This window comes from Danio rerio, chromosome 14 (assembly GCF_049306965.1).
Source record: "Danio rerio strain Tuebingen ecotype United States chromosome 14, GRCz12tu, whole genome shotgun sequence".
Classification (NCBI taxonomy): Eukaryota; Metazoa; Chordata; class Actinopteri; order Cypriniformes; family Danionidae; genus Danio; species Danio rerio.
Genome location: NC_133189.1, coordinates 53,783,223 through 53,804,055, shown reverse-complemented (window position 1 = coordinate 53,804,055; position 20,833 = coordinate 53,783,223). Strand labels below are relative to the sequence as shown.

The following is a 20,833-nucleotide window of genomic DNA, read 5'->3' as shown; positions in this document are numbered from 1 at the left end:
TGCAAGCAGGACGTATATCAACACATCTGGACATTTGACATTAAATGGTTTCGATCAAAGCAATCTATTATTCTCCTAGTTGACTGTCTTGCTAAACAAACTATTTTAGAGTTTTCAGAAAAGACGCTGTGTGAACACTTGGGTTGAATGGGTTAATGCTCTTCCCAACACAATTTCTGCTCATTTTGCCAATTTTATTAAATCAGTCATGTTGAAATCTAAACATGCCAAGCAAAAAGTGTGTGTTTGTGCGTGTGTGTGTGTGTGTGTGTGTGCACTAACCTTCATTTTGTGTGTGAGGCAGCCCAGGGTATCTGTGCTCTGGTTTGGGTGGTGGAGGAGGATCAGCATCAGTGGACTGACTCTCCATTATCTCCAGACTACTTTTAGACTGAGGAACACACAAAGCAACTCTTAGAAAAAAAAAAAAATCATCTAAAGAGGTTTTACAAACCTACATCAAAGACAGTAGCAGTATTTGTTAATTACTCTAAAGAATTAAGCTCATCTTTGGCTGAATTTACGCTGCACCTAATTCAGATTTTTTTCTCCCATGTGGCACAGATCAGATATGGCCAGTGTTGGGGAGGTTACTTTGGAAATGTAATAGATTACAAATTACAAATTACCCTATTTAAAATGTAATAAGTAGTGTAGCTTTTCGATTACTTTATAAAAGTAAAGTAACTTATTACATCTGATTACTTTTTGATTACTTTAAGGTTTCTAATGGATATTTTCAGCTAAATCATTTTCAAGCATTTACACTGAGCGGGTATGACCTAATCAAACAAATCAAAAGCTTCAGAATAGCAGCTCTTTATAAATGGCCTTTTCAGAAGGCATCATGCATATCAAAAACAGTCAAAGCAACAGATTAACATTATTCAACATATTTGGATGTAATCCCATTTGTAATCTTTAACATTTTCACAAGTAACTGTAATTTAGTTACACATTTTTTCTCAGTAACTGTAACTAATTACTGTTACTTTTATTTTGTAATTAAATTACATAACACTGTTACATGTAACTAGTTACTCCCCAACACTGGATATGGCCCATGCACACGCAAGCAGGAAAAAAATAAAATAAAATAAATAAATAAATCACAAAGACTAAGATTTACTCAAATCAGATTTAGGCCTCATCCAGCAAAAACATTTGGAGACTTATATATATGAATGGGACACTATGTGCCCTCGTGTCTGCCGTGTAAGCTGGAAGATTGGATTTTAACCTGTCAATGAGAGTCGCAAGTCATTAAAAATGGTAGCGAATGACAAACTCTGCTTTAAATTTCATAATCAAGATCCTTAATCTTTAATCTCATATACAATGACCAAAAAAAGCTTCTATATTGACATGTGGCACAAGTTAATGTACTTAAGTGAAGTTTTATAAACTAAATTCGAGAGGAGCACGTGATGATTGAGCACGGCTGGACTCTCATCTGTAATCAGTAATAACCCAATCAGATTGATCTAAGCTTACAATAACTAGACCAATTTTACCCTACTGCCTTATCTTCGATTTGGAAAACTTGACTGATTTCTATAAGAAGCTTGGGTCTATGCTGGTTCCAGTAGGTCTTCTGCAGTATTTGTGATGATTGGGATGCAGTTCAACAGATAATTCATCAAAAAAAAAAATCCACCTTCTGCCACTTTTCCAAATGATCAACTAGAAGTCGAGTTAATATTTGTTGCTCTTACACCTGAGATCAACAACAAGACTTTTGTCAGGTAGTGTAAATAAAAAAGGTATGAATGATGTGTTAATACCTGCTGGATGCCGTTATCCAGGACTTTAGCTGCTAGTTGAGCTTCAGATAAAGGCGGTCGCAGAAATGGTGGCTGGACCTGAACAGACTGAGGCTTTCGCAATCGACCAAGATACCTGCATTAAAACAAGTTCATAAATCACATACAATTAAAACACACAATCACCCTCAGCACAAACGCATGTGGTTAGAGTTCAGCATAGTTAGAAATGCATTACACTTGATTCTGTTTAATGAATCCTGTTCTTTTGAATTGCAGTATTTTGCACACATGTAGGCTGTAATAAGTATAGAGGTGTGTAAAGGCCTATTTAAAAGACGCATTTAAAAGCGGCACGGTGGCTCAGTGGTTAGCACTGTCACCTAACAGCAAGAAGGTCGCTAGTTCCAGTCATGGCTGGGTCAGTTGGCATTTCTGTGTGGAGTTTGCATGTTCTCCCCGTGTTGGCATGGGTTTCCTCTGGGTGCTCCGGTTTCCCCCACAGTCCAAACACATGCACTATTGGGGAATTGGGCGAGCTAAATTGTCCATAGTGTATGTGTGTGAATGAGAGTGTATGGTGTTTCCCAGTGATGGGTTGCAGCTAGAAGGGCATCCGCTGCGTAAAACATTTGCTGGATAAGTTGGCGGTTCATTCTGCGGATTAATAAAGGGAACAAGCAGAAAAGAAAATGAATGAATGAATAATAAGTACCTGGGAGCCTGTGAACTGCACAGCACGTGTGCGATATTTTTGAAACATCCGTGTGTGAACGGGTTAACGCCACCTCTGAACTTCCCAGTCACCTGAAGGTGAAGAGAGGACACATGAGAACACACCCTTAGAAATCAGGCAGAAGCAAATAACATCATTCTGTTTGACCAAACAAACACAATGTGGACAACAGACACACCCAAACAAACACACACACACACCTGTTCATTGGTCGTTCTCCCTCTGGCTACGAGAACGACATGGAAACCTGTGAGTCCTGCAACTGGGACGAAAAACAAACCGGCTACACACATCACTGCCATGCTGAGGGATGAGTTAAGGAGGTTGGTGTATATTCATAAGATAAAAGGACATTTGGGATTCATTCATAAAACATGTGCAGAACACATTTTGTGTAACACAGTGTCCTAACATCTGCCGATCCACACACCTAGACAAGACGATGGACACATTTAAGTATCACAGACATTCAGAAGCACAGAAAAGCTGATGCTTTGTGATTTACGTGCGCATGTTTAAGTATTGTTTACAGGGTTACCACACTTTTATGGACACCAGATTCAAGCATTTAAGAACTTTTTAAAGCACTATTCTGGGTTCAACGCTAAGGATTTTTTCTACTGGTCCGATCGGGCCAGTGGTTCAGATTTTTACTTTCCCTGCCAAAATTTTCAGTCGCCCCACCTAAAAAAAGGACGTTAATAGCTATTTTTAAGCCGCATATTTTAAATAATGTGTCAAAAATAAAGTCTGTGAATCTAGAATTTCAATACTTAAAAACATGTTAATAAAAGTGTTATGCACACAAAAAGAGCAGAGAAAAATGTGGAGGTATTTCATTGCGGTTTGAAATTATTTAACAAAAGGTGGCTGACTTGTCAAACTTAAAGCAAACTGTGTAAAACATCACTTAATTTTTTTGTTGTGTTGTTTACACGTAAATGTCTGCTTCCAAGACGTTAGAAACAGATATTTTCTTTTAGCCTTATAATTTGATGTTGCCGCCATGTTGCTATCTTTTTACTGTACTGGTTGTTACCAGGTTACGGAAAAAATTAGCATGCTCAAAACATCAAATCAGATAAGAGGAATTGAAAGGCAATATGGTGTTTACGACATCACAGAGAAGGTAGTGTTTAAAGACTTACGCACAAACTTAAAATGCACGCAATTGACAAATAGTCGCAGACAAATAAAATTTTAGTGACAAGGCAGCACAGTCCCAATCAGGCCAGTAATGATCCTGTCCACTGTCCCAAGCGTCTCTCACGCTGGCCCTGGGCCATTGGGCTGTCCTAATTGTTGAGCCCTGCTATTAATTTTTAAATCAAGCACCTTTGTTATTCAAATCACAGCATATGTAGCACAGCACAAATCCTTACTGTACCTAACATTACCTACAATTAATAATTTTACCCATTAATTTTTGTCAATTTTCATGTTTTGTTCAAAGAACTTTAATAAAATGCATTAAATTCAATACTGGTGATATATTCCCTACTGAAGAAAAACAGCCAACTAGCCTAGGCTGGTTTAAGCTGGTTGTACAGCCTGGTTTAAGAGGGGTTTTGGCCATTTCCAGGCTGGTTTCCAGCCATTTCCAGCCTGGTCATAGCAGGTAAAACCAGCTTGACCAGCCTAGCCAGGCTGAATTGAATTTTATTTGACAGATTTTAGACAAATTGTACAAAAAGTATTCCATACATTTTGTTAAAAAAAACTGTAGAGGATAAAAACACAATAAAGCCCTGGGCTTATTTCCATTGTGGTCCTCTGTTGAATAAAAACAATGTATGGCTTCAAAATACTAATGAAGAATAAAACAAACAGTCGCCACAGCGGTACGAACAGTCAACTTATCCAGCACATGTTCCACACAGCCAATGGCCTTCCAGCCGCAAACCTATTCACACTCAAGTAACATATAAATTAAAAGATCCTCGTCCACCATGCAAACTAATTATTCTCATCAAACAAATGGGAGCCCAGCCAAAACCAGCTATGGTCAGCTTAAACCAGACTAGTCAAGCTGGTTTTAGCTGGTCATTTTCCAGCCTGACCAGCTAAGATCAGGCTGGAAATGGCTGGAAACCAGCCTGGAAATGGCCAAACCCCCTTTAAAATCAGCCTGGTCAACCAGCTAAAATCAGCCAACCAGCCTATGCTGGTTTAAGCTGGATTTTTCAGCAGGGTAATAGGGTTTCTAAAATATAGACCAAATGTGCATTATTTGTCAATGTTATTGAACAATATTTAAGCATTCAGTTTTTTAGTTTTGTTTTTGACAGCACCACAGTACAATTGTTGAAATAACACCATAAACAATTGCTTGTTTTCAAATTTAATTCAAGTACTTTCATAGATCTGTGTTTGTTTTTAGGTACTTTCCAGGCCTTGAATCCATATGTCTGAAATTCAAGCAGTTTCAAGAAGTGAGGGAACTCTGTTAACAAGTTCAGTTTGTTATTCCTGAACATTAGCTGTCTAAGCAAGTCAAAGGTGAGAATCGCGAGAAAACCGTATTCAAATGAAAGGATACGTGACTCCAGATTGGACCAGGTCCAGCTGTTTAGTGTGATGGAGGATGTAAAGCAGGCTGAATCCAAACACATCCATAATGTGAACAGTGAGCGAGAGCAGGAACAGAAAGAAGTAACGATAGTTCCTCCTCCCAATGCAGTTGTTGACCCATGGGCAGTGATGGTCAAACTCCTACATACACACACATTTAGAAGATATAAACTATACAATATTCTAATAAAAATACTGGGACAGATTTACTTTGCAGGGCAAATCAGCACAATAGCACAACCCCATAAAAGCACAGAGGGAAGTATACATTTACACTTATTCATTTAGCAGACACTTCTGCCCAAAATGACGTACAATTGGGGTGTTTCATAGGTTGTAGGTTGCAAGGCGACCATCAACCATTTTCTTAGAGGATGATAAGCTGACAAAACATTGCTGTAACTCTGTATTTTTTTCCAGAAATAAAACTTGTATCAAAGCACTGCAGTGTTTTGATGCGTGTTTGTCTCGGATAATGAGTCTTGCCGAAATGTGTATAACGTTATTCTATACAAGCTGAAGCTGATGGGTTAATTCTTGTCACGTGACTCGCGGTGATTCTACTATGCGCAGCTGGAAGGCGCAAGTGCGCCGCGCACCTCCATTGGTAACAACAAACTTGTGCAAACTCTGGAAAGAACGCAGCCCCTAACAGGCCACCATCATTTGCGATCTCCAGCAGTTCATGTTCTTGCACAGCCATGCTGGATTCACCTGATTTGTAGACAAATGGGTTGCGGATCTGTTCCTTGGTAGTTCGCAGGTCCTTCATCAGGCCTTTTACCCCTTAGCAAAGAAACTTCTTAAAGACTTACTAATTTTGCTGCTTGTGGATTAAATTTGGCCCTTTCAAAAAAAAAAACAAAAAAAAAAAATGAATATATAAAACGGAAAAAATTAAAGATTTCTTGTGTGGCCTGGTACCAATAGATCCACGGAGCAGTACCGGTTATTGAGGACACAGATCTAGAGCTACTACACGGCACTTCACACTTGTAAACACTCAACGGATTGCGTGCCTCTCTGTCCTGCACACACTCGTTACCGATACCAAGCCAGCCAATCACAGAGCTTACGCTACACATTGTTGCATTGTGTAGTTACATTTTTTTGAGAGGTGCATGTCAGCATCGGCGTCAACCATGGTGAGGGCTATGTGACCAAGCGAAGGCTGCCCTGGAGCATACGCGTGCGCTTGACGCAGAACTATAAATCAGCCTTAAGCAGGAAAGAGATGTTTTTATAGAGAGAAATTGAATTCAATTCACCTTTATTTCTATAGCGCGTTTACAATGTAGATTGTGTCCAAGCAGCTTCACATAGAAGAAAGAAGTGTTTCTACAGGTGGTTTGTCAAGCCCACTCACCTGTGTGAAACACACTTTTAAAAAGCACAATGTTTTTTATTCTTGACATTTTTTATACAGATATCGTCACGGATGTGTAAATGTTCTATTTTTGGCTACATTGCTGTTGTATGAACACAGCCTTAACTGACAAAAAACATATATAATAAACAATGTAGTGATTAATATGCTTACAATGAGTCATTTTCTGCCTTTCAACTTGAATGGACATGAGTAAAGAAAATTCTCTTTCTCTTCATGCTTTGTTTTCTGCATTTATGCTCCCATAGCTAATATCCAAGCATGTCAAGTAGGGTTGGGTACCGAAACCCGATGCCGTACCTTTGGAACCGGTGTGCACCGGATCAAATCAGCATATGAATTTTGGTGCCTAATTTCAGTGCTGCAACAAGAACGTAAAGCAGGTCGCGCACCAGAAGTGCCGCTCTGCGACGCGCAGCGCCATGAATTTGCAAGTCAGCGGCTGTCCATGTACGTTTACATGGACACCAATACTCTGATTTTAATATGATTAAGACAATACTCTGATCACGAGTCTATCACGTAAACAGTGATTTTTGATTATCTTAAAGGACCACAGACACAAACTGCGGAGTAAACATTAGGCTGGTGACACAATGATGTTACTGGATCTGTGCTATAACATTTAGCTGGGAATCATGACTGTAACATTCAAAAGCAGCTCATGTAAACACCTGAATCATATTATTGTCTCATTCAGATTAAGGCAAATCATAAGATCACTGATGTCCATGTCAAAGTAGTCACAAGCCCCAAACCCAGAAAGAGGTGTTCCCTAATTTTGATGACAGCCTCTCCACAGGTTAGTAGTAAGCTAATGTAATGTTAATAGCATAATGCAAATCTCGTATTATAAATATCTATTTATATTGTTCAATTATAGTGATAAATATTTTATATATATATATATATATATATATATATATATATATATATATATATATATATATATATATATACACATACATACATATATACACATTTTTTTTTGTCAATTTTGTGGCTAAAAGTATCGGTTCAGGCACCGTTTTGGCACCGGTACCGTTTTAAAAGTATCGATTTGGCACCGGTATCGAAAAAAAAAAAAAACGATACCCAACCCTAATGTCAAGTGCTAGATAATAAGACGTGCCTTTTCATTCCGTTAAATAATTGACTGAAAACTTCAGTAAATCATCATAACTTTAAACTCTCCTCCCATTAATGCTTAAATTAATGGTGTCTGAAATGTTTACGTTTCTGAAATGCTTCCAAAAGCAAAAGTAATTGTACACACTTTTTCATGACAAAGTTTTTGCAATTCTGTAAATTTAGCACCTTTAGTAGATTTTTAAATGCCAGAACTGGGATTGTGCTAGTGGGATTGTGCTAGTGCTAGCAGTCATTCTGGCCCTAAAAGCAAAATCCTGAAGAATTGTGTGTGTGTGTGTGTGTGTGTTTACCTCTACACAGTTGTCACACACAGAGCAGTGTGAACAGCGCGGCGGTCTGTAAAAGCGGCAGGTGGAGCACCACTTCATCCGCACCTGAATACCCCTCACCTCCACTGTCTTATAGAGCGGCGCACGGAAATCATCCTCTTTATCCTCATCTTCCTCAGCTGAGAAAACAACACACACACAATCTCATAAAAACTGACAAGTATTATTGGGTTTGGGCTTTAAGAAGTAACATTTACATTCCACTGAATTGAAGTCTGAAAACTGGAAGCAGATTCAATTGACAAGAACTTCTAACATACATCTATGTTAAGCTGCTTTAACACAGTCTACATTGTAAAAGCTCTACAGGAATAAACATGAATTCGATTGAAGTACACCATTTAAAACTTTAAACTATTAAATCAAACTATAAAATATGAATAAATTAAAACTATAAAATCATAAAAATATTACTTTAAAATAAGATTCCACTAATAAATTGATTAAGTATGAACTAATCTGGTAGAGAATTTATTAATCATAGTTTAACATTTACTAATTCATTATTAAAAATCCAAAATTGAGCTTGTTAACCCTAGTTAATGCACTGCGAGTTAACATGTACTAACAGTAAATTTAACTATATTTTCGTGAATAAAGCAAGAATAAATACTGTAATAAATGTATTGTACATTGTTTGGTCATGTTAGTGAATACATTAACATGAACTAATTGTCTATTAAAAAGTGTTATCCACATAAATTTGGGGGGTTCCTGTTGGGATGATGCTTTTGACTTAAAAATCTAAATTTGTTATGTCAATTAAAAAAAAAAAAAAAAAAAAAAAAAAAAAAATATATATATATATATATATATATATATATATATATATATATATATATATATATATATATATATATATATATATATATATATATATATATATATATATATAGCACTTTCTGCTGAACGTTTGGTACAATGATGTTCAGCTTTACACATTTCAGTGTTGATTAGACTTCTTGATGTTTTTGAAACCAAACTTGGATCTATTTGATCCCAAAATACAGTAAAACATTTATACTAAAATACTTTTGAAATTTAACTTATTTCTCTGAAAAAATAAAAATAAATCAGCATTTTCAGCATCACTACTTCAGTATTCAACGTCACTTGATCTTACACAAAGAGTTACAATATGCTGATTATTATTTGATTGCTATCGATGTTGAACAGTTTGTTGTTTGGGGAACCTACAACTATTTTATTTTTAGTGACTTTTGTGGCCACTACTATCTAATATACCTATTATAATGTTTTTATTCAATTATTTCTATCCTTATTAAACTGAACTACTCTAAGGTGGGCATGCCATTGTCTGGTGAAGCAGTAAGATAGCAGTGGTGGATCTATAACACAGAGTTAATTTAGTCACTACTAAATACAAAAACCCGTCTAAGTTTTATCCCCGAGAACATTTACAAGCCTCTTACATTGTGATGCTTAAATCTTTCATAAAATGCGACAAATTTTTCCGGATTATTTGTTTATTACGATTTAAAAATAACAGTGTTATTTTGAAAATGCATAATCTAAATATTTGGCAACCTTATAAATTGCTTTTATCACAGTAAAACACACGTAAATGACACAAAACATTAAAATAAACAAAAATGCTTTCAAATTTTGAATGTAAGACTTATTTCACAATCTTAATGGCTCTATAAAAGCTTTTTGTACCAATGCAACTCGCATATTTCTCTAAAAACGAAATTCCCAAAACAAAGTAGGATTCATACACATCAAAATTGAATATACAATTGAAGTCTGTATATTTTAATCCCTGATTTCTGTTTAACGGAGAGAAGATTCTTTCAACACATTTCTAAACATAATAGTTTTAATAACTCATTTCTTATAACTGATTTCTTTTGCCATGATGACAGTAAATAATATTTGACCAGGTATTTTTCAAGATGCTAGTATTCAGCTTAAAGTGACATTTAAAGATTTAACTAGGTTAATTAGGCAAGTTATAAAAATATAGCGTAATAAAATATATTGCGTAAGGGGGCTAATAATATTGACATTAAAATGGTTTTAAAATAATTAAAAACTGCTTTTATTCTACCCGAAATAAAACAAATAAGACTTTCTCCAGAAGAAAAAACATTATAGGAAATACTGTGAAAATTTCCCTGCGCTGTTAAACATCATTTGAGAAATTTTTTGAAAAAGAAACCAAAAATATCACAGGAGGGCGAATAATTATGACTACAACTGTAGATGCGTACCCCTAGGGAAGACGCCTGGGTCCATGAACGTGGCCATACAGAAATTGGCCAAAGTGAAGAGGAAGACCACAACATTATAGAGCGGAATGAAGGAGGAAAACTTTTCCGACAGCCAAGGACACCTGGACAAAAAAAAAACAGCACTCTTTACACTCAGAGTAATGCTGACACACAGTACTGACGTTATTAGCGTCTACTCACGTAAAACACAGGAACAGTGTCGTGGCTCCCACAAGGAAAGCGGTGGCTGCAGACACAGGCACATATCGACTGGGGCGGAAGGGGCGGGATGGGGAGGGGTCTCCGAGAGCCCCGCCCACACTCAAACCCACAGGCATTTGGAGAGATCCAAAATACAGAAGAACAGGGGGAGGCGTCAGAAAGAGGAGGACACTCGCCTCCTGCCTGAGTGAAGATGATCTGCAGCCATGGCCATTAAAACAACTACGATCTCACAAATCAAGGTACACTTCTCTCTGAAATCAACGTAAAATAGTGCACTTCTCTACTAAATCACTGCAAAGTAGTGCACTTCTTTTCTAAAATCCACTAAATACAATGCACTTCTCTCTTAAAATCAATGCAAAATGGGGCACTTCTTTTCTAAATCAATGCAAAATGGTGCAGTTCTTTCTTTTATTGACTAAATACCAAGCACTTCTCTCCTAAATCATTGTGAATTAGCAAATTTTTGTCCTAAATCAACATAAAATAGTCTCTCCTGAACCAATGCTGCAAAATAGTGTATTTCTCCTCTAAATCAATGCAAAATGGTGCAGTTCTTTGCTAAACCAATGCAAAATAGTGCACTTCTCACCTAGATCAATGCAAAATTGTGCATTTTTTTCTTAAATCCACTAAAAACAATGCACATCTCTTCTAAACCAATGCAAAATAATGCACTTCTTTCTTATAGCCACTAAATCCAATGCACTTTTAACCACAATCTTTGTGAGAGAGCACATTTCTCTTCTAAATCAATGCAGAATGGTGTACTTCCCTACTAAACCAACGCAAAATGTTGCACTTCTTTCTTAAATCCACTGAAAACAATACACTTTTCTTCTAAATTGTTGTGAGATAGTATATTTCTGTCCTCAATCAACCAAAAATAGTGCACCTTTCTCCTAAACCAACGCAAAATGGTGCACTTCTTTCCTAAACCAATGCAAAATGGTGCACTTATTTCTTAAATCCACTATATGCAACGCACTTTTCTCCTAAACCATTGTGAGAGAGCGCTTTTCTCTGATAAATCAATGCAAAAAGGTGAACTTCTCTCCTAAACCAATGCAAAATAGTCCAATTTTCTCCTAAACCAATGCAAAAGGGTGCATTTCTCTCCAAAACAATTGCATAACGGTGCACTTCTCTTCTAATCCAATGCAAAATAGTGCACTTCTTTCTGAAATCCACTAAAAACAGTGCACTTTCCTCCTAAATTGTGAGCATTTTCGTCCTAAATCAAGCTAAAATAGTGCGCTTGTTTTTTAAATCCACAGAAAACAGCTCACTACTCCCCAAAATGAACATAAAATAGGTCACTTCTCTACCAAATCAATGCAAAATAGTGCATTTCTTTCTTAAATCCACATGATATAATGCACTTCTCTGCTAAACCATTGTTAAAGTTTGTCCTTAGTGCACTAAATCAATGTGAAATGGTACACTTCTCTCTTAAATGCATGTAAAATAGTGCAGATGAATTCTGTTTTTTATCTGACTGCATGTGCTGATCGATAAAAAATAGACTAAATTCATTTACACACAAAAGCGATATAATGATCTACTGTAAATATAAAAATAGCTCTATTTTAATCAAAAAAAATGTTCATATGGCTTTAATGTAACAAGATTCGGTCAATAAAAGGAAACAAATCAAGTGACAGCAAAGCTCTTTTAGTGCAAATCTCTGGTAAGCCCCGTGTTACACTGAAAAGAGCCTTAAAGGAAGCAGCGATTTGAGTTCAGGCATTCATACAGTGCTTATTCATATCTCAAAACATCACAGCGGATAAGTGCATGTGAGCATGACGTCAAACTACAGAAACCAAGAAAAAAAAGGAAGAAGTTTTGGTGGGAGGAATACAGTCAAGCAAAAAGGGAAGAAATTAAAAATATGAATTTCTTTCTACGATCTCAACGGGAGTCTGGATTCCCCCTGGAGCAGTCCGTCTAAGAAAAGACCGTAATTACGAGTACAAAATATAAAATAGAGCTCTTGATGTCTTGTGCCCTAAATGAGAGCTCATTCTCCTCTCCGGGTTGATATTTGCTCACACTTTAGTAAGAGACGAACTTGCCCAAATGGATCACATGAATCTTGTGGATATGCACATGGTAACGTGGCAGGATGGTTCTTCAGAGGTTCATACGGAAAAAAGCCAAGTGTGTGGCCATCATCGCAACTGCGTGTGATCTGTGGGTTGAAAACTCCAGGTCGTGGTGACACACATGCATGAAAAACCATTATAACCCTGCATAGTGTCCCATGAGGCCTTTCTTTCCTCAATAACGCTGTTCTCCTCCTTTATGATTCCTTAACAGGTCTGAGGTGGTATCTGCAAGCAGAGGAAGATCATTAAAGATATACACTGCAAAAAAAAAGATTCTTATTTAAAGTTTTTGTGTTGTTTCTAGTTCAAATATCTAAATATACTTAACGGTGCAGTATGTAAGTTTGATGCCCAGTGGTATAACAAGGTATTGCGTTTGTTTTGATCCAGAAATGCAAGCGCAGGTTGCCAGATTAAAGACCAACAGGAGCGAGTCTGACTATCGAGTCTAAACGCTGATTTAAATCGCGTTCTATATAAAAGCAACGGCACGCAATTGAAGGAATATTCTTCATATTAAAAGGAGTTTTTGTTCTAACCAACAGCTCGAATTGATATATTAGAAAAGGCTTCTATTTCTTACTGGCAAAGATCACCTCAGGTACAGCTCATGTGCTTTATTCAGTGTTAAATGCTAATAATGCGAGTTTGAATGCCATTTTACATCACATTTATTGTCATACTACTGAAAGCAGCAGCAGATAGTTCACCTCAGATCTTCAAAATAAAATAAACTGTTTGAAATTGAACTTCAGAACTGTGACAGAACTGAGAACTTATATCAGTATCAGTGATTTAGCATCTACATATAATAATCTTAAAGAGGTTTAATGTGTATTAATTTAATTATAAACGTTACCATTTTGTTGGAGGCAACTGAGTGCACTATTCTGTGCTTCTGAATAGCTGTATTTAAATTTCTGTTGTGTTTCGTCTGGTGCAAACAGCCAAATCATCACTGCGTATCTAATCACGTAGAGTTTTTTTAAGATATGTGGGTAAAATGTAACCTGCTCACCTAATGTTTGTAATATTTATATCATTTGCTAATTAATAACCTCATGTGAAACTCTGAATCTGTGTCTCATTTTGGAGTCTGCTACTGTCCACCGGAGGTCACATTTCAGTCACGGACACATGCTTTCAGAGCCTTTCTGAATGAACGAATGAAATACGCTGTTTTCCATCAAGGCAACCTGGGGTGCTGAAATATAATTGGCTAACGTGGCATTGGGCGGGTTAAAAGAACCAAAACAAAGACAGCTGTTACGGCATGGAAACACGTTTACAGCAGAATATCTGACTTTAGCATTGTTTTTCAGATAAACAAGAATGTTCGCTTAACATGTTTCTTGAATATCTGCAAACATATTATGGTATTTTTAAGCTTTAGAAGAATCAAAAACTTACATACAGCACCTTTAAGACATATTGTCTGACATATTGTCTGACATATTGTAACATTTTTATATCTACCTAAAACAAGCTAAATAATCTGCCAACAGGGTAAGCAAAATCATTTTGTTTTAGTTATGAAACAAGATTATTATTATTTTTTTTTTTTGCAGGATGTTTTTGCAAATTTTCCAGGACAGTGGGTCTCCAGGAGCAGAGTTCGAGACCCCTGAAATAGTGGCATGTCTGTTACATGCCGCTGTGGTGATAATCACTGCAACTCATCACAAACATGCAACTGTTTTAAACTTGTAAAACTCCTTCGTGATCACATTTGATGATAACTGATGATCACAGAGAGCTGAACAGATCTTGTAATCCCAGTTGCTTTGCGCAGGTCCTGTCTTGTTGATATGATTATACGCGTTACTATGGAGACATGTTAATATGTGGCTGTCAATCAATCCGGTGGGCGGGGAAACCGCACTTCTACATCACGTTGTGGTGGGCCTCAAAATGGGAGAGATGTAGATCCTATTTTAACGTCAGGAAATTTAAAAAAATGATTGTCTTTACATCACCCCAATATGACTGTGGAAACACTAAACCTATAGTTCTGTGCAAACAGCTTAAAAAAAGATGATTTTCATCATAGGCGCCCTTTAAATTAACTAAATTAATTTCGATTTAAATTAATGAAAAATAACTAAAATATTTTGGGCGTTTTTGTGCAGATTTTGGACAGCTTTTGGGCTAAAAAATGTCAGCTATATCCGGCAACACTGGTTAGCTATCTTTACTGCAGAGCAAAGAAAATAGAGAGGAACACTGTACACCAGGGGTCCCCAATCCTGGTCCTGGAGGGCCGGTGTCCCTGCAGGGTTTATCTCCAACTTGCCTCAACACACCTGCCTGGATGTTTCAAGTATACCAAGTAAGAGCTTGATTAGCTTGTTCAGGTGTGTTTGATTAGGGTTGAAGCTAAAATCTGCAGGACACCGGCCCTCCAGGAATAAGTTTGGTGACCACTGCTGTAAACAAACACTTGTGGCAATGTCTGTATTATTTCTGTTCTTCAAGCCATCCTGAGTTTTTATTCATCCATTCATTTTCTTTTCAGCTTAGTCCATTGATTTATCAGGAGTTGCCGCAGCAGAACTTATCCATCATAAGTTTTACACAGTGAACGCCCTTCCACCGGTAACCCAGTATTGGGAAACACCCATACACTCATTCACACAGACACACACACACACACTATGGACAATTTAGCTAACCCAATTCCCCTATAGCGCATGTCTTTGGACTGAGAGGGAAATCGATCTGGAGGAAACTCACTTGATATGCAAACTCTACACAGAAATGCCAACTGACCCAGCCGGGGCTCGAACCAGCGACCTTATTGTTGTAAGGCAACAGCGCTACCCAATGGGATGCCCTTTCAGCTGCACCCCATTTCTGGGAAAGATTATATCTCATTAGGATTATTTTTCTTAACCCATTGGCAAATAATTTTGCTTGTTTTAAGCAACCGATCACTTAATTTTGAGGTGTTTTTTTTCCAGAAAACTAGACATACTTTTTATTGCAATTTCATGTGTCTAGTATGTATCTTGATTTAAGATTTTTTTTTTAAATATTTGGATTGAAAATAGTACAAAACTACTAATTTTTAAAAATTTTATTATCATAACAGCTCAGGTTTCCAGAGATGGGTTGCAGCAGGAAGGGCATTCGCTGTGTGAAACATATGCTGGATAAGTTGACGGTTCATTCCCCTGTGACAACCCTAGATTAAGAAAGAGCCTAAAAGAAAAATGAATGAATGAATAACAGCTCAGGGATGTTCAAGGACAACATGTTTGTGCACTTTCTAAAGATTTTAGTTCTGTTTTTGAATAAAGGGGTTGGAAATGAATGTTTTTCTTTCTTTCTTTTATCCCATTCATCGAAAAAATTAATTGACAGATGAATCGATTATTAAAATAATCATTAGTTGCAGCTCATACTAAATATTTAATAAGAAAATTGTAGTAAAATGTTTTGCTATTTCATATAACATATTTTAAATAATGTCTCAAAGCTCTAGTTTTTATACATACACTTGTTTTTAACATAACCCTTCTAGTACTTTAAAAACAATAATAAACTAAATGTATGCACAAATATCAGTCCAGGGGTCCGTTCTTCGTACGTGGATTACTCAGTCAGCTGGATTTAGATATTGACGATTTGACATGATCCAGGATCGTTACGTTCTTCAAAACTCATCTGAGAGTTGTTGTCATAGTAACAGTTCTGGTAGCTCAAGCCTGCGTAGGAGCAGGTTCATTACATATAAACAGGAACAGATCGGGTCAGTTCAAGCTAAGATAATACTGAAAGTATGTAAAGAATGCTGATAATTTCTTACAGTAGTTATACACTTGGAAAAATTGTTAAAAAAAATAATATATATATATATATATATATATATATATATATATATATATATATATATATATATATATATATATATATATTTTTTATTTTTTTTTTTTTAACTGTATATATAAAGTTGAAAATATAACAATAAAACTTCTGCAATCTGCACTCTGAAATAAAAGTAAAAGACTGCCACCTAGTAGTTAAAATTAACATTTTAAAAAAAGGATAATAATTTATGCAGTTTATGCATTTTGATCAGTAATATGCCAGTGATTGACACCTTTACCGATATAAAAATGCTTTCTTGATGCAAAATTAATTTATACAGATATTCCTTACGCCGATTAAAAAAAAACTAGAGTAGGCCTAAGCTACTATGATAAAGAAAATCTTCTCTAAATGTAGAACTAAATACATTGATAAGCATTGAAATACATGATGAATACTCTTGACACATGAAAGTGTAAAGCCTGCAGCCCACAACAAACATGGAAAGTTATTGAGTGTTATATTTAAATCGTTTACTGCTGATTTGACGCAACTTTGCTCACATGGATAATTGAATATAAATCAGATGATGTCATTACGCTGCTGTGCCGTCAGCCAATTGTTGCATTGAACATGATTTCAAGGATAGATAGATCAGTCCTTCAGAACACATGCATCGATCTCAGATCAGTTTATCCAGACATTTCAAATCGGATTCGCGAACTTGTTTGAAGAACCAAATTAGCCAGAGATCAGTTATCAAGATGAACAGATCCAGGATCTGCCAAATCATCTTAGATCATTTAAGCGAGGTACGAAAAAAGGAAAGTTAAGTGTGCTCAGCAGTAAATACATGGAGAACTTTTAAACAAATGTTATTGTAAGGAAAATAACTAAAACATTATACTAAACAGAGTGAAAAATAACTTTTTTAAATATAAAAATTATACGTTTTATTAAGGTGGAACGTTAGTGACGGCCAGATTGAGTAGCTATATATGAACAAAGGAAAATTAAGACCTGTTTAAAAAAAGATGCAAGACCCACAACACAATATTTCTGCAAATTTACGACTTTTTAGGACCTAAAAGTTTGAGATTTAAAGACATTAAGTCTTTAAGAGCCCGCAGACACCCTGAAACAGCCTCATGAATGTAAAACTGTATTAGACATGTGCTACTGTTAGAAATCATTGCACATATTAATCGTAGACTTTATCATTAATATTATCATGTCTAACTTTTATCTTGGGCAGAATTTTTACCTATATATTGCAAATGATAAGATATCCTCCATCCCTATCAACTGGTTCCTTTATATTTTCTAGCAACTCATATCGAATGTTGACATAAATGAGGTGAAGCATAAAGAAATGAGTTGGGAAACCTGCATTTGTGTACACACTCATCGTGTTGAAACCTGATCATGCTTCTGCTGCCCTGTGTCACAACTTCTGACTCATCAGGAATGGGTGCGTCTCTATTTTTTTCTTTCCTGTATTCTCCACCAGGTTTTTTTTTTTGTCACATAATTCAACCCTATTTATCTCTTACAAGTCCCCTTTACCACAGGTCTGCTGTCACACTGACCACACAGTGACCTTGAGAGCCTTGCATTCACAAGCCTCATTACACTCATAATCTTCTTTCCTTGCAGCTACTCCTGCTGTCTTCATTCACAGCGCAACCTGATTCACTTCATAAGGGCTTTATATGTCAATATGAGTAATGTATAACATATTGGAGCATTCCCGTTCAATCAATAACCTGGCAATGAGGATGTCAGGTAAAATCTGACAAGACAGAGAACAACACAAGCAAGAACATAGTGAATAATGATGTTAGGATGTCACTGACCTACAATGGTCGTCTCAACTATTACAAAAGTGACTTGGTGAATGGGTTATTAATGAAAAATGTTGGCTCTGTTATTTATAAGCCAGGTGTAGTTTACTATATATAAATGACTGCAGTGCGTGTGGATTATGAATGAACCTACAGTACATTTAAAAACATTTTAAGCCACCTAGACAACATTTAGACCTCATATATGTGCACTGCACTTATTTGAATACATATTTGGTTGCAACCATAACACACACAAATGAAAACTCATTAGGTGACACTCATTAACTAACAGCCAAAACACACATTAAAATTAGGTAAATTAACTATCGACACGAATTAAACAAAAACTTGCCTTATTTTAAATGTGAAACCAAGATATGAGTAACTAACGTTACAGTTTTGCCCAGTTTCGTTAGCTTACCAGCCAAGCTAATATATCGTCCTTCAAAATACCACCTTAATTAAGTAAAAAAAGACTTTAATACAGATAATATCGCATGTAGTTTACACAATACTAACAAGTCACCCTATGAAATACAAGCGTTAACTTTTCGTTTCGTGTTTTTGGGTTCTGTTTAACAAGGCCGCAGAATGAAGCCTCGGACTCGCGTTTTTACACCATCGACTGAGGGACGCTTTCACGCGGCGGAGCTGACTCGCTATCTAAACAGAGCAAAAGCGAACTGCAACCTTACCTAAACGCGTTTAAATAACCAACACGTGTATAATGAATGTCATTCGGTCGTATATACTCACTCTTTGCCGTAATCCTCCAGTGTTTACGTACTTTAAATGGCTGGCGTTTATTCACACATCCTGTGATTTGTAGCCTCGGTTTCTCTTCTGCATCCCGACCCGGGGCAGCAGTATTATCAGATGGGAGATGAGCTTCAGCTCTCTCGATCCTCTCTCTCCCTTAATCTCAGTGCGTTTCTACGGCTTGGGAAACGGCTTTTGATCTGTGTGTGCCTGGGGCTGAAAACTCCCAAAGTCGTTTATCCGATGCACAGCCTGATAAGCCCAAAATAAAACCCTTAACAAGGCATCATCATCATCTTCTTCTTCAGCCCCAGCATCAATTAAGGACACCGGTATAGGACATCCGGAGATTGGTGTCTACATAATATATAATGTGAAAGTAATAATTGCACAATTAGATTAGGAAGCAATTTTACTGAAGAAAAAAAAAGTCATGCAGATAACATGTTGTCAAACTGGTTTTGGTTAGTTTTTATTGTTTCCTCAGAAGCTCGGGTGAAATTTCAACTGGGCTTATTAAAAATGAAACATATTATCTTTTAGAAATGTACAAAATTAAAATTTGCAATCCAAACACAGCAACAAAACTGCTTATCTCCTTACAACTGTAGATTAACAATCTAATACCTCAATTTAAAAGTACTTTAATATGAACTAATGATGTTTTAATGAAGAGCTAACTTTAACAGGAGAACTTTGAATTCATGTGTAAATACGGACCTCAGACTGCATGTTACTGCTTGTTTGTCAGTAAATGTAATGTATTAAGTTGGGGTAATTTATCACACTTGAATTCATAATACTCATGTCACAGTTAAAATAAGGGGTCAAACATTTCAATTTACTCACTACTTAATCAAATGGTTCCAAACATTTGAGTTTCTTTTTTGCTGTTGAACACAAAAGGAGATATTTTGAAGAATGTTCGCAACCGGTGAAAAGAAATACAATAGAAGTCAATGGTTACCGGCTTCAAAAGAAATAAATTAAACAGGTTTAAAACAAGTGAAAGGAGAATAAAAAATGCATTTGTTTTGGGGTGAACTATCCCTTTAAGGTCAGTTCTTGATTAGTGAGCCTCAACTTATCATTAGTTCATACTGATGTAATATTCAAGTTTACATATTAAAAAGACGGTTAACCCAAAAATTTAAACTTGTGTCATTATTTACTCACCCTTCACTTGTTCTAAACATCTTTGAGTTTGTTTATTCTGTTAAACACAAAGGAAGATATTTTAAAAAATGTTCGCAACCGGTCACCATTGACATCCATTATAGGAAAACAAATACAATAGAAGTCAGCGTTTACCGGTTTCGAACATTCTTCAAAAAATCTTTTTTAGTGTCCAACAGAAGAAATAAATTGAACCGATTTAGAATTATGAAAGGAGAGTTTAAATGTGTTTGTTTTGGGGTGAACTATCCCCTTAGGTTCAGTTCTTAATTAGTCAGTCATCATTACTTAACTCATCATTAGTTCATACTGATGTAATATTTAAGCTTGTATATTTTTGGGTAAACAGTCTCTTTAACATGTAAAAATTAGATATTACTCAGCAATGTTGTTTTGAACAATGATGCCATAAAAGGGCAACCGGGTGAGACACAGAGCAACTAATTAGGGCTACATTAGATACAATACTGTTGCCCAATCTTAATAGAAAAATAACCAAGCAACATTGCCCAGCAACATTGAACCTGTGTATCAAGATTACAATGCAGAAAATGCCTTTAATATTTAGAGCTTTAGTCTTGCTGAGTATTTAAACCTGTCATTTTATATGACAAATAAAACATTTTAATCTTGTTTTTAGTGCAAATTTCCCAAAATACTTAAATCAAGAAGCATTTTTAGATGAGTAAAGAAATATTGTTTTGTTTTCAGGAATAATGGGTGGAATTTAAGT

At 36.1% G+C, this 20,833-nt stretch overlaps 1 protein-coding gene across 10 annotated transcripts in view; it reads right to left on the bottom strand.

Moving 5' to 3' along the window:
* Nucleotides 1-19,265, bottom strand: part of zdhhc5b (zDHHC palmitoyltransferase 5b) — a 33,321-nt gene extending 14,056 nt beyond the window's left edge. For 6 of the 10 annotated variants that reach the window (XM_073922297.1, XM_068213416.2, XM_009291297.5 and 3 more), the window contains exons 1-9: nt 18,922-19,265; nt 10,374-12,733; nt 10,173-10,294; nt 7,900-8,057; nt 5,039-5,211; nt 2,700-2,802; nt 2,479-2,570; nt 1,785-1,899; nt 283-391 (exon numbers count right to left, since the gene is read on the bottom strand). In XM_073922297.1, the coding sequence (XP_073778398.1) occupies nt 283-391; nt 1,785-1,899; nt 2,479-2,570; nt 2,700-2,802; nt 5,039-5,211; nt 7,900-8,057; nt 10,173-10,294; nt 10,374-10,510 (1,009 nt within the window). In that variant the 5' untranslated portion in view covers nt 10,511-12,733; nt 18,922-19,265. The remainder of the gene's footprint in view (nt 1-282; nt 392-1,784; nt 1,900-2,478; nt 2,571-2,699; nt 2,803-5,038; nt 5,212-7,899; nt 8,058-10,172; nt 10,295-10,373; nt 12,734-18,921) is intronic. The other 4 variants (XM_073922298.1, XM_073922295.1, XM_073922296.1 and 1 more) reach the window with 1 other exon arrangement.
* Nucleotides 19,266-20,833: the final 1,568 nt, after the last annotated feature.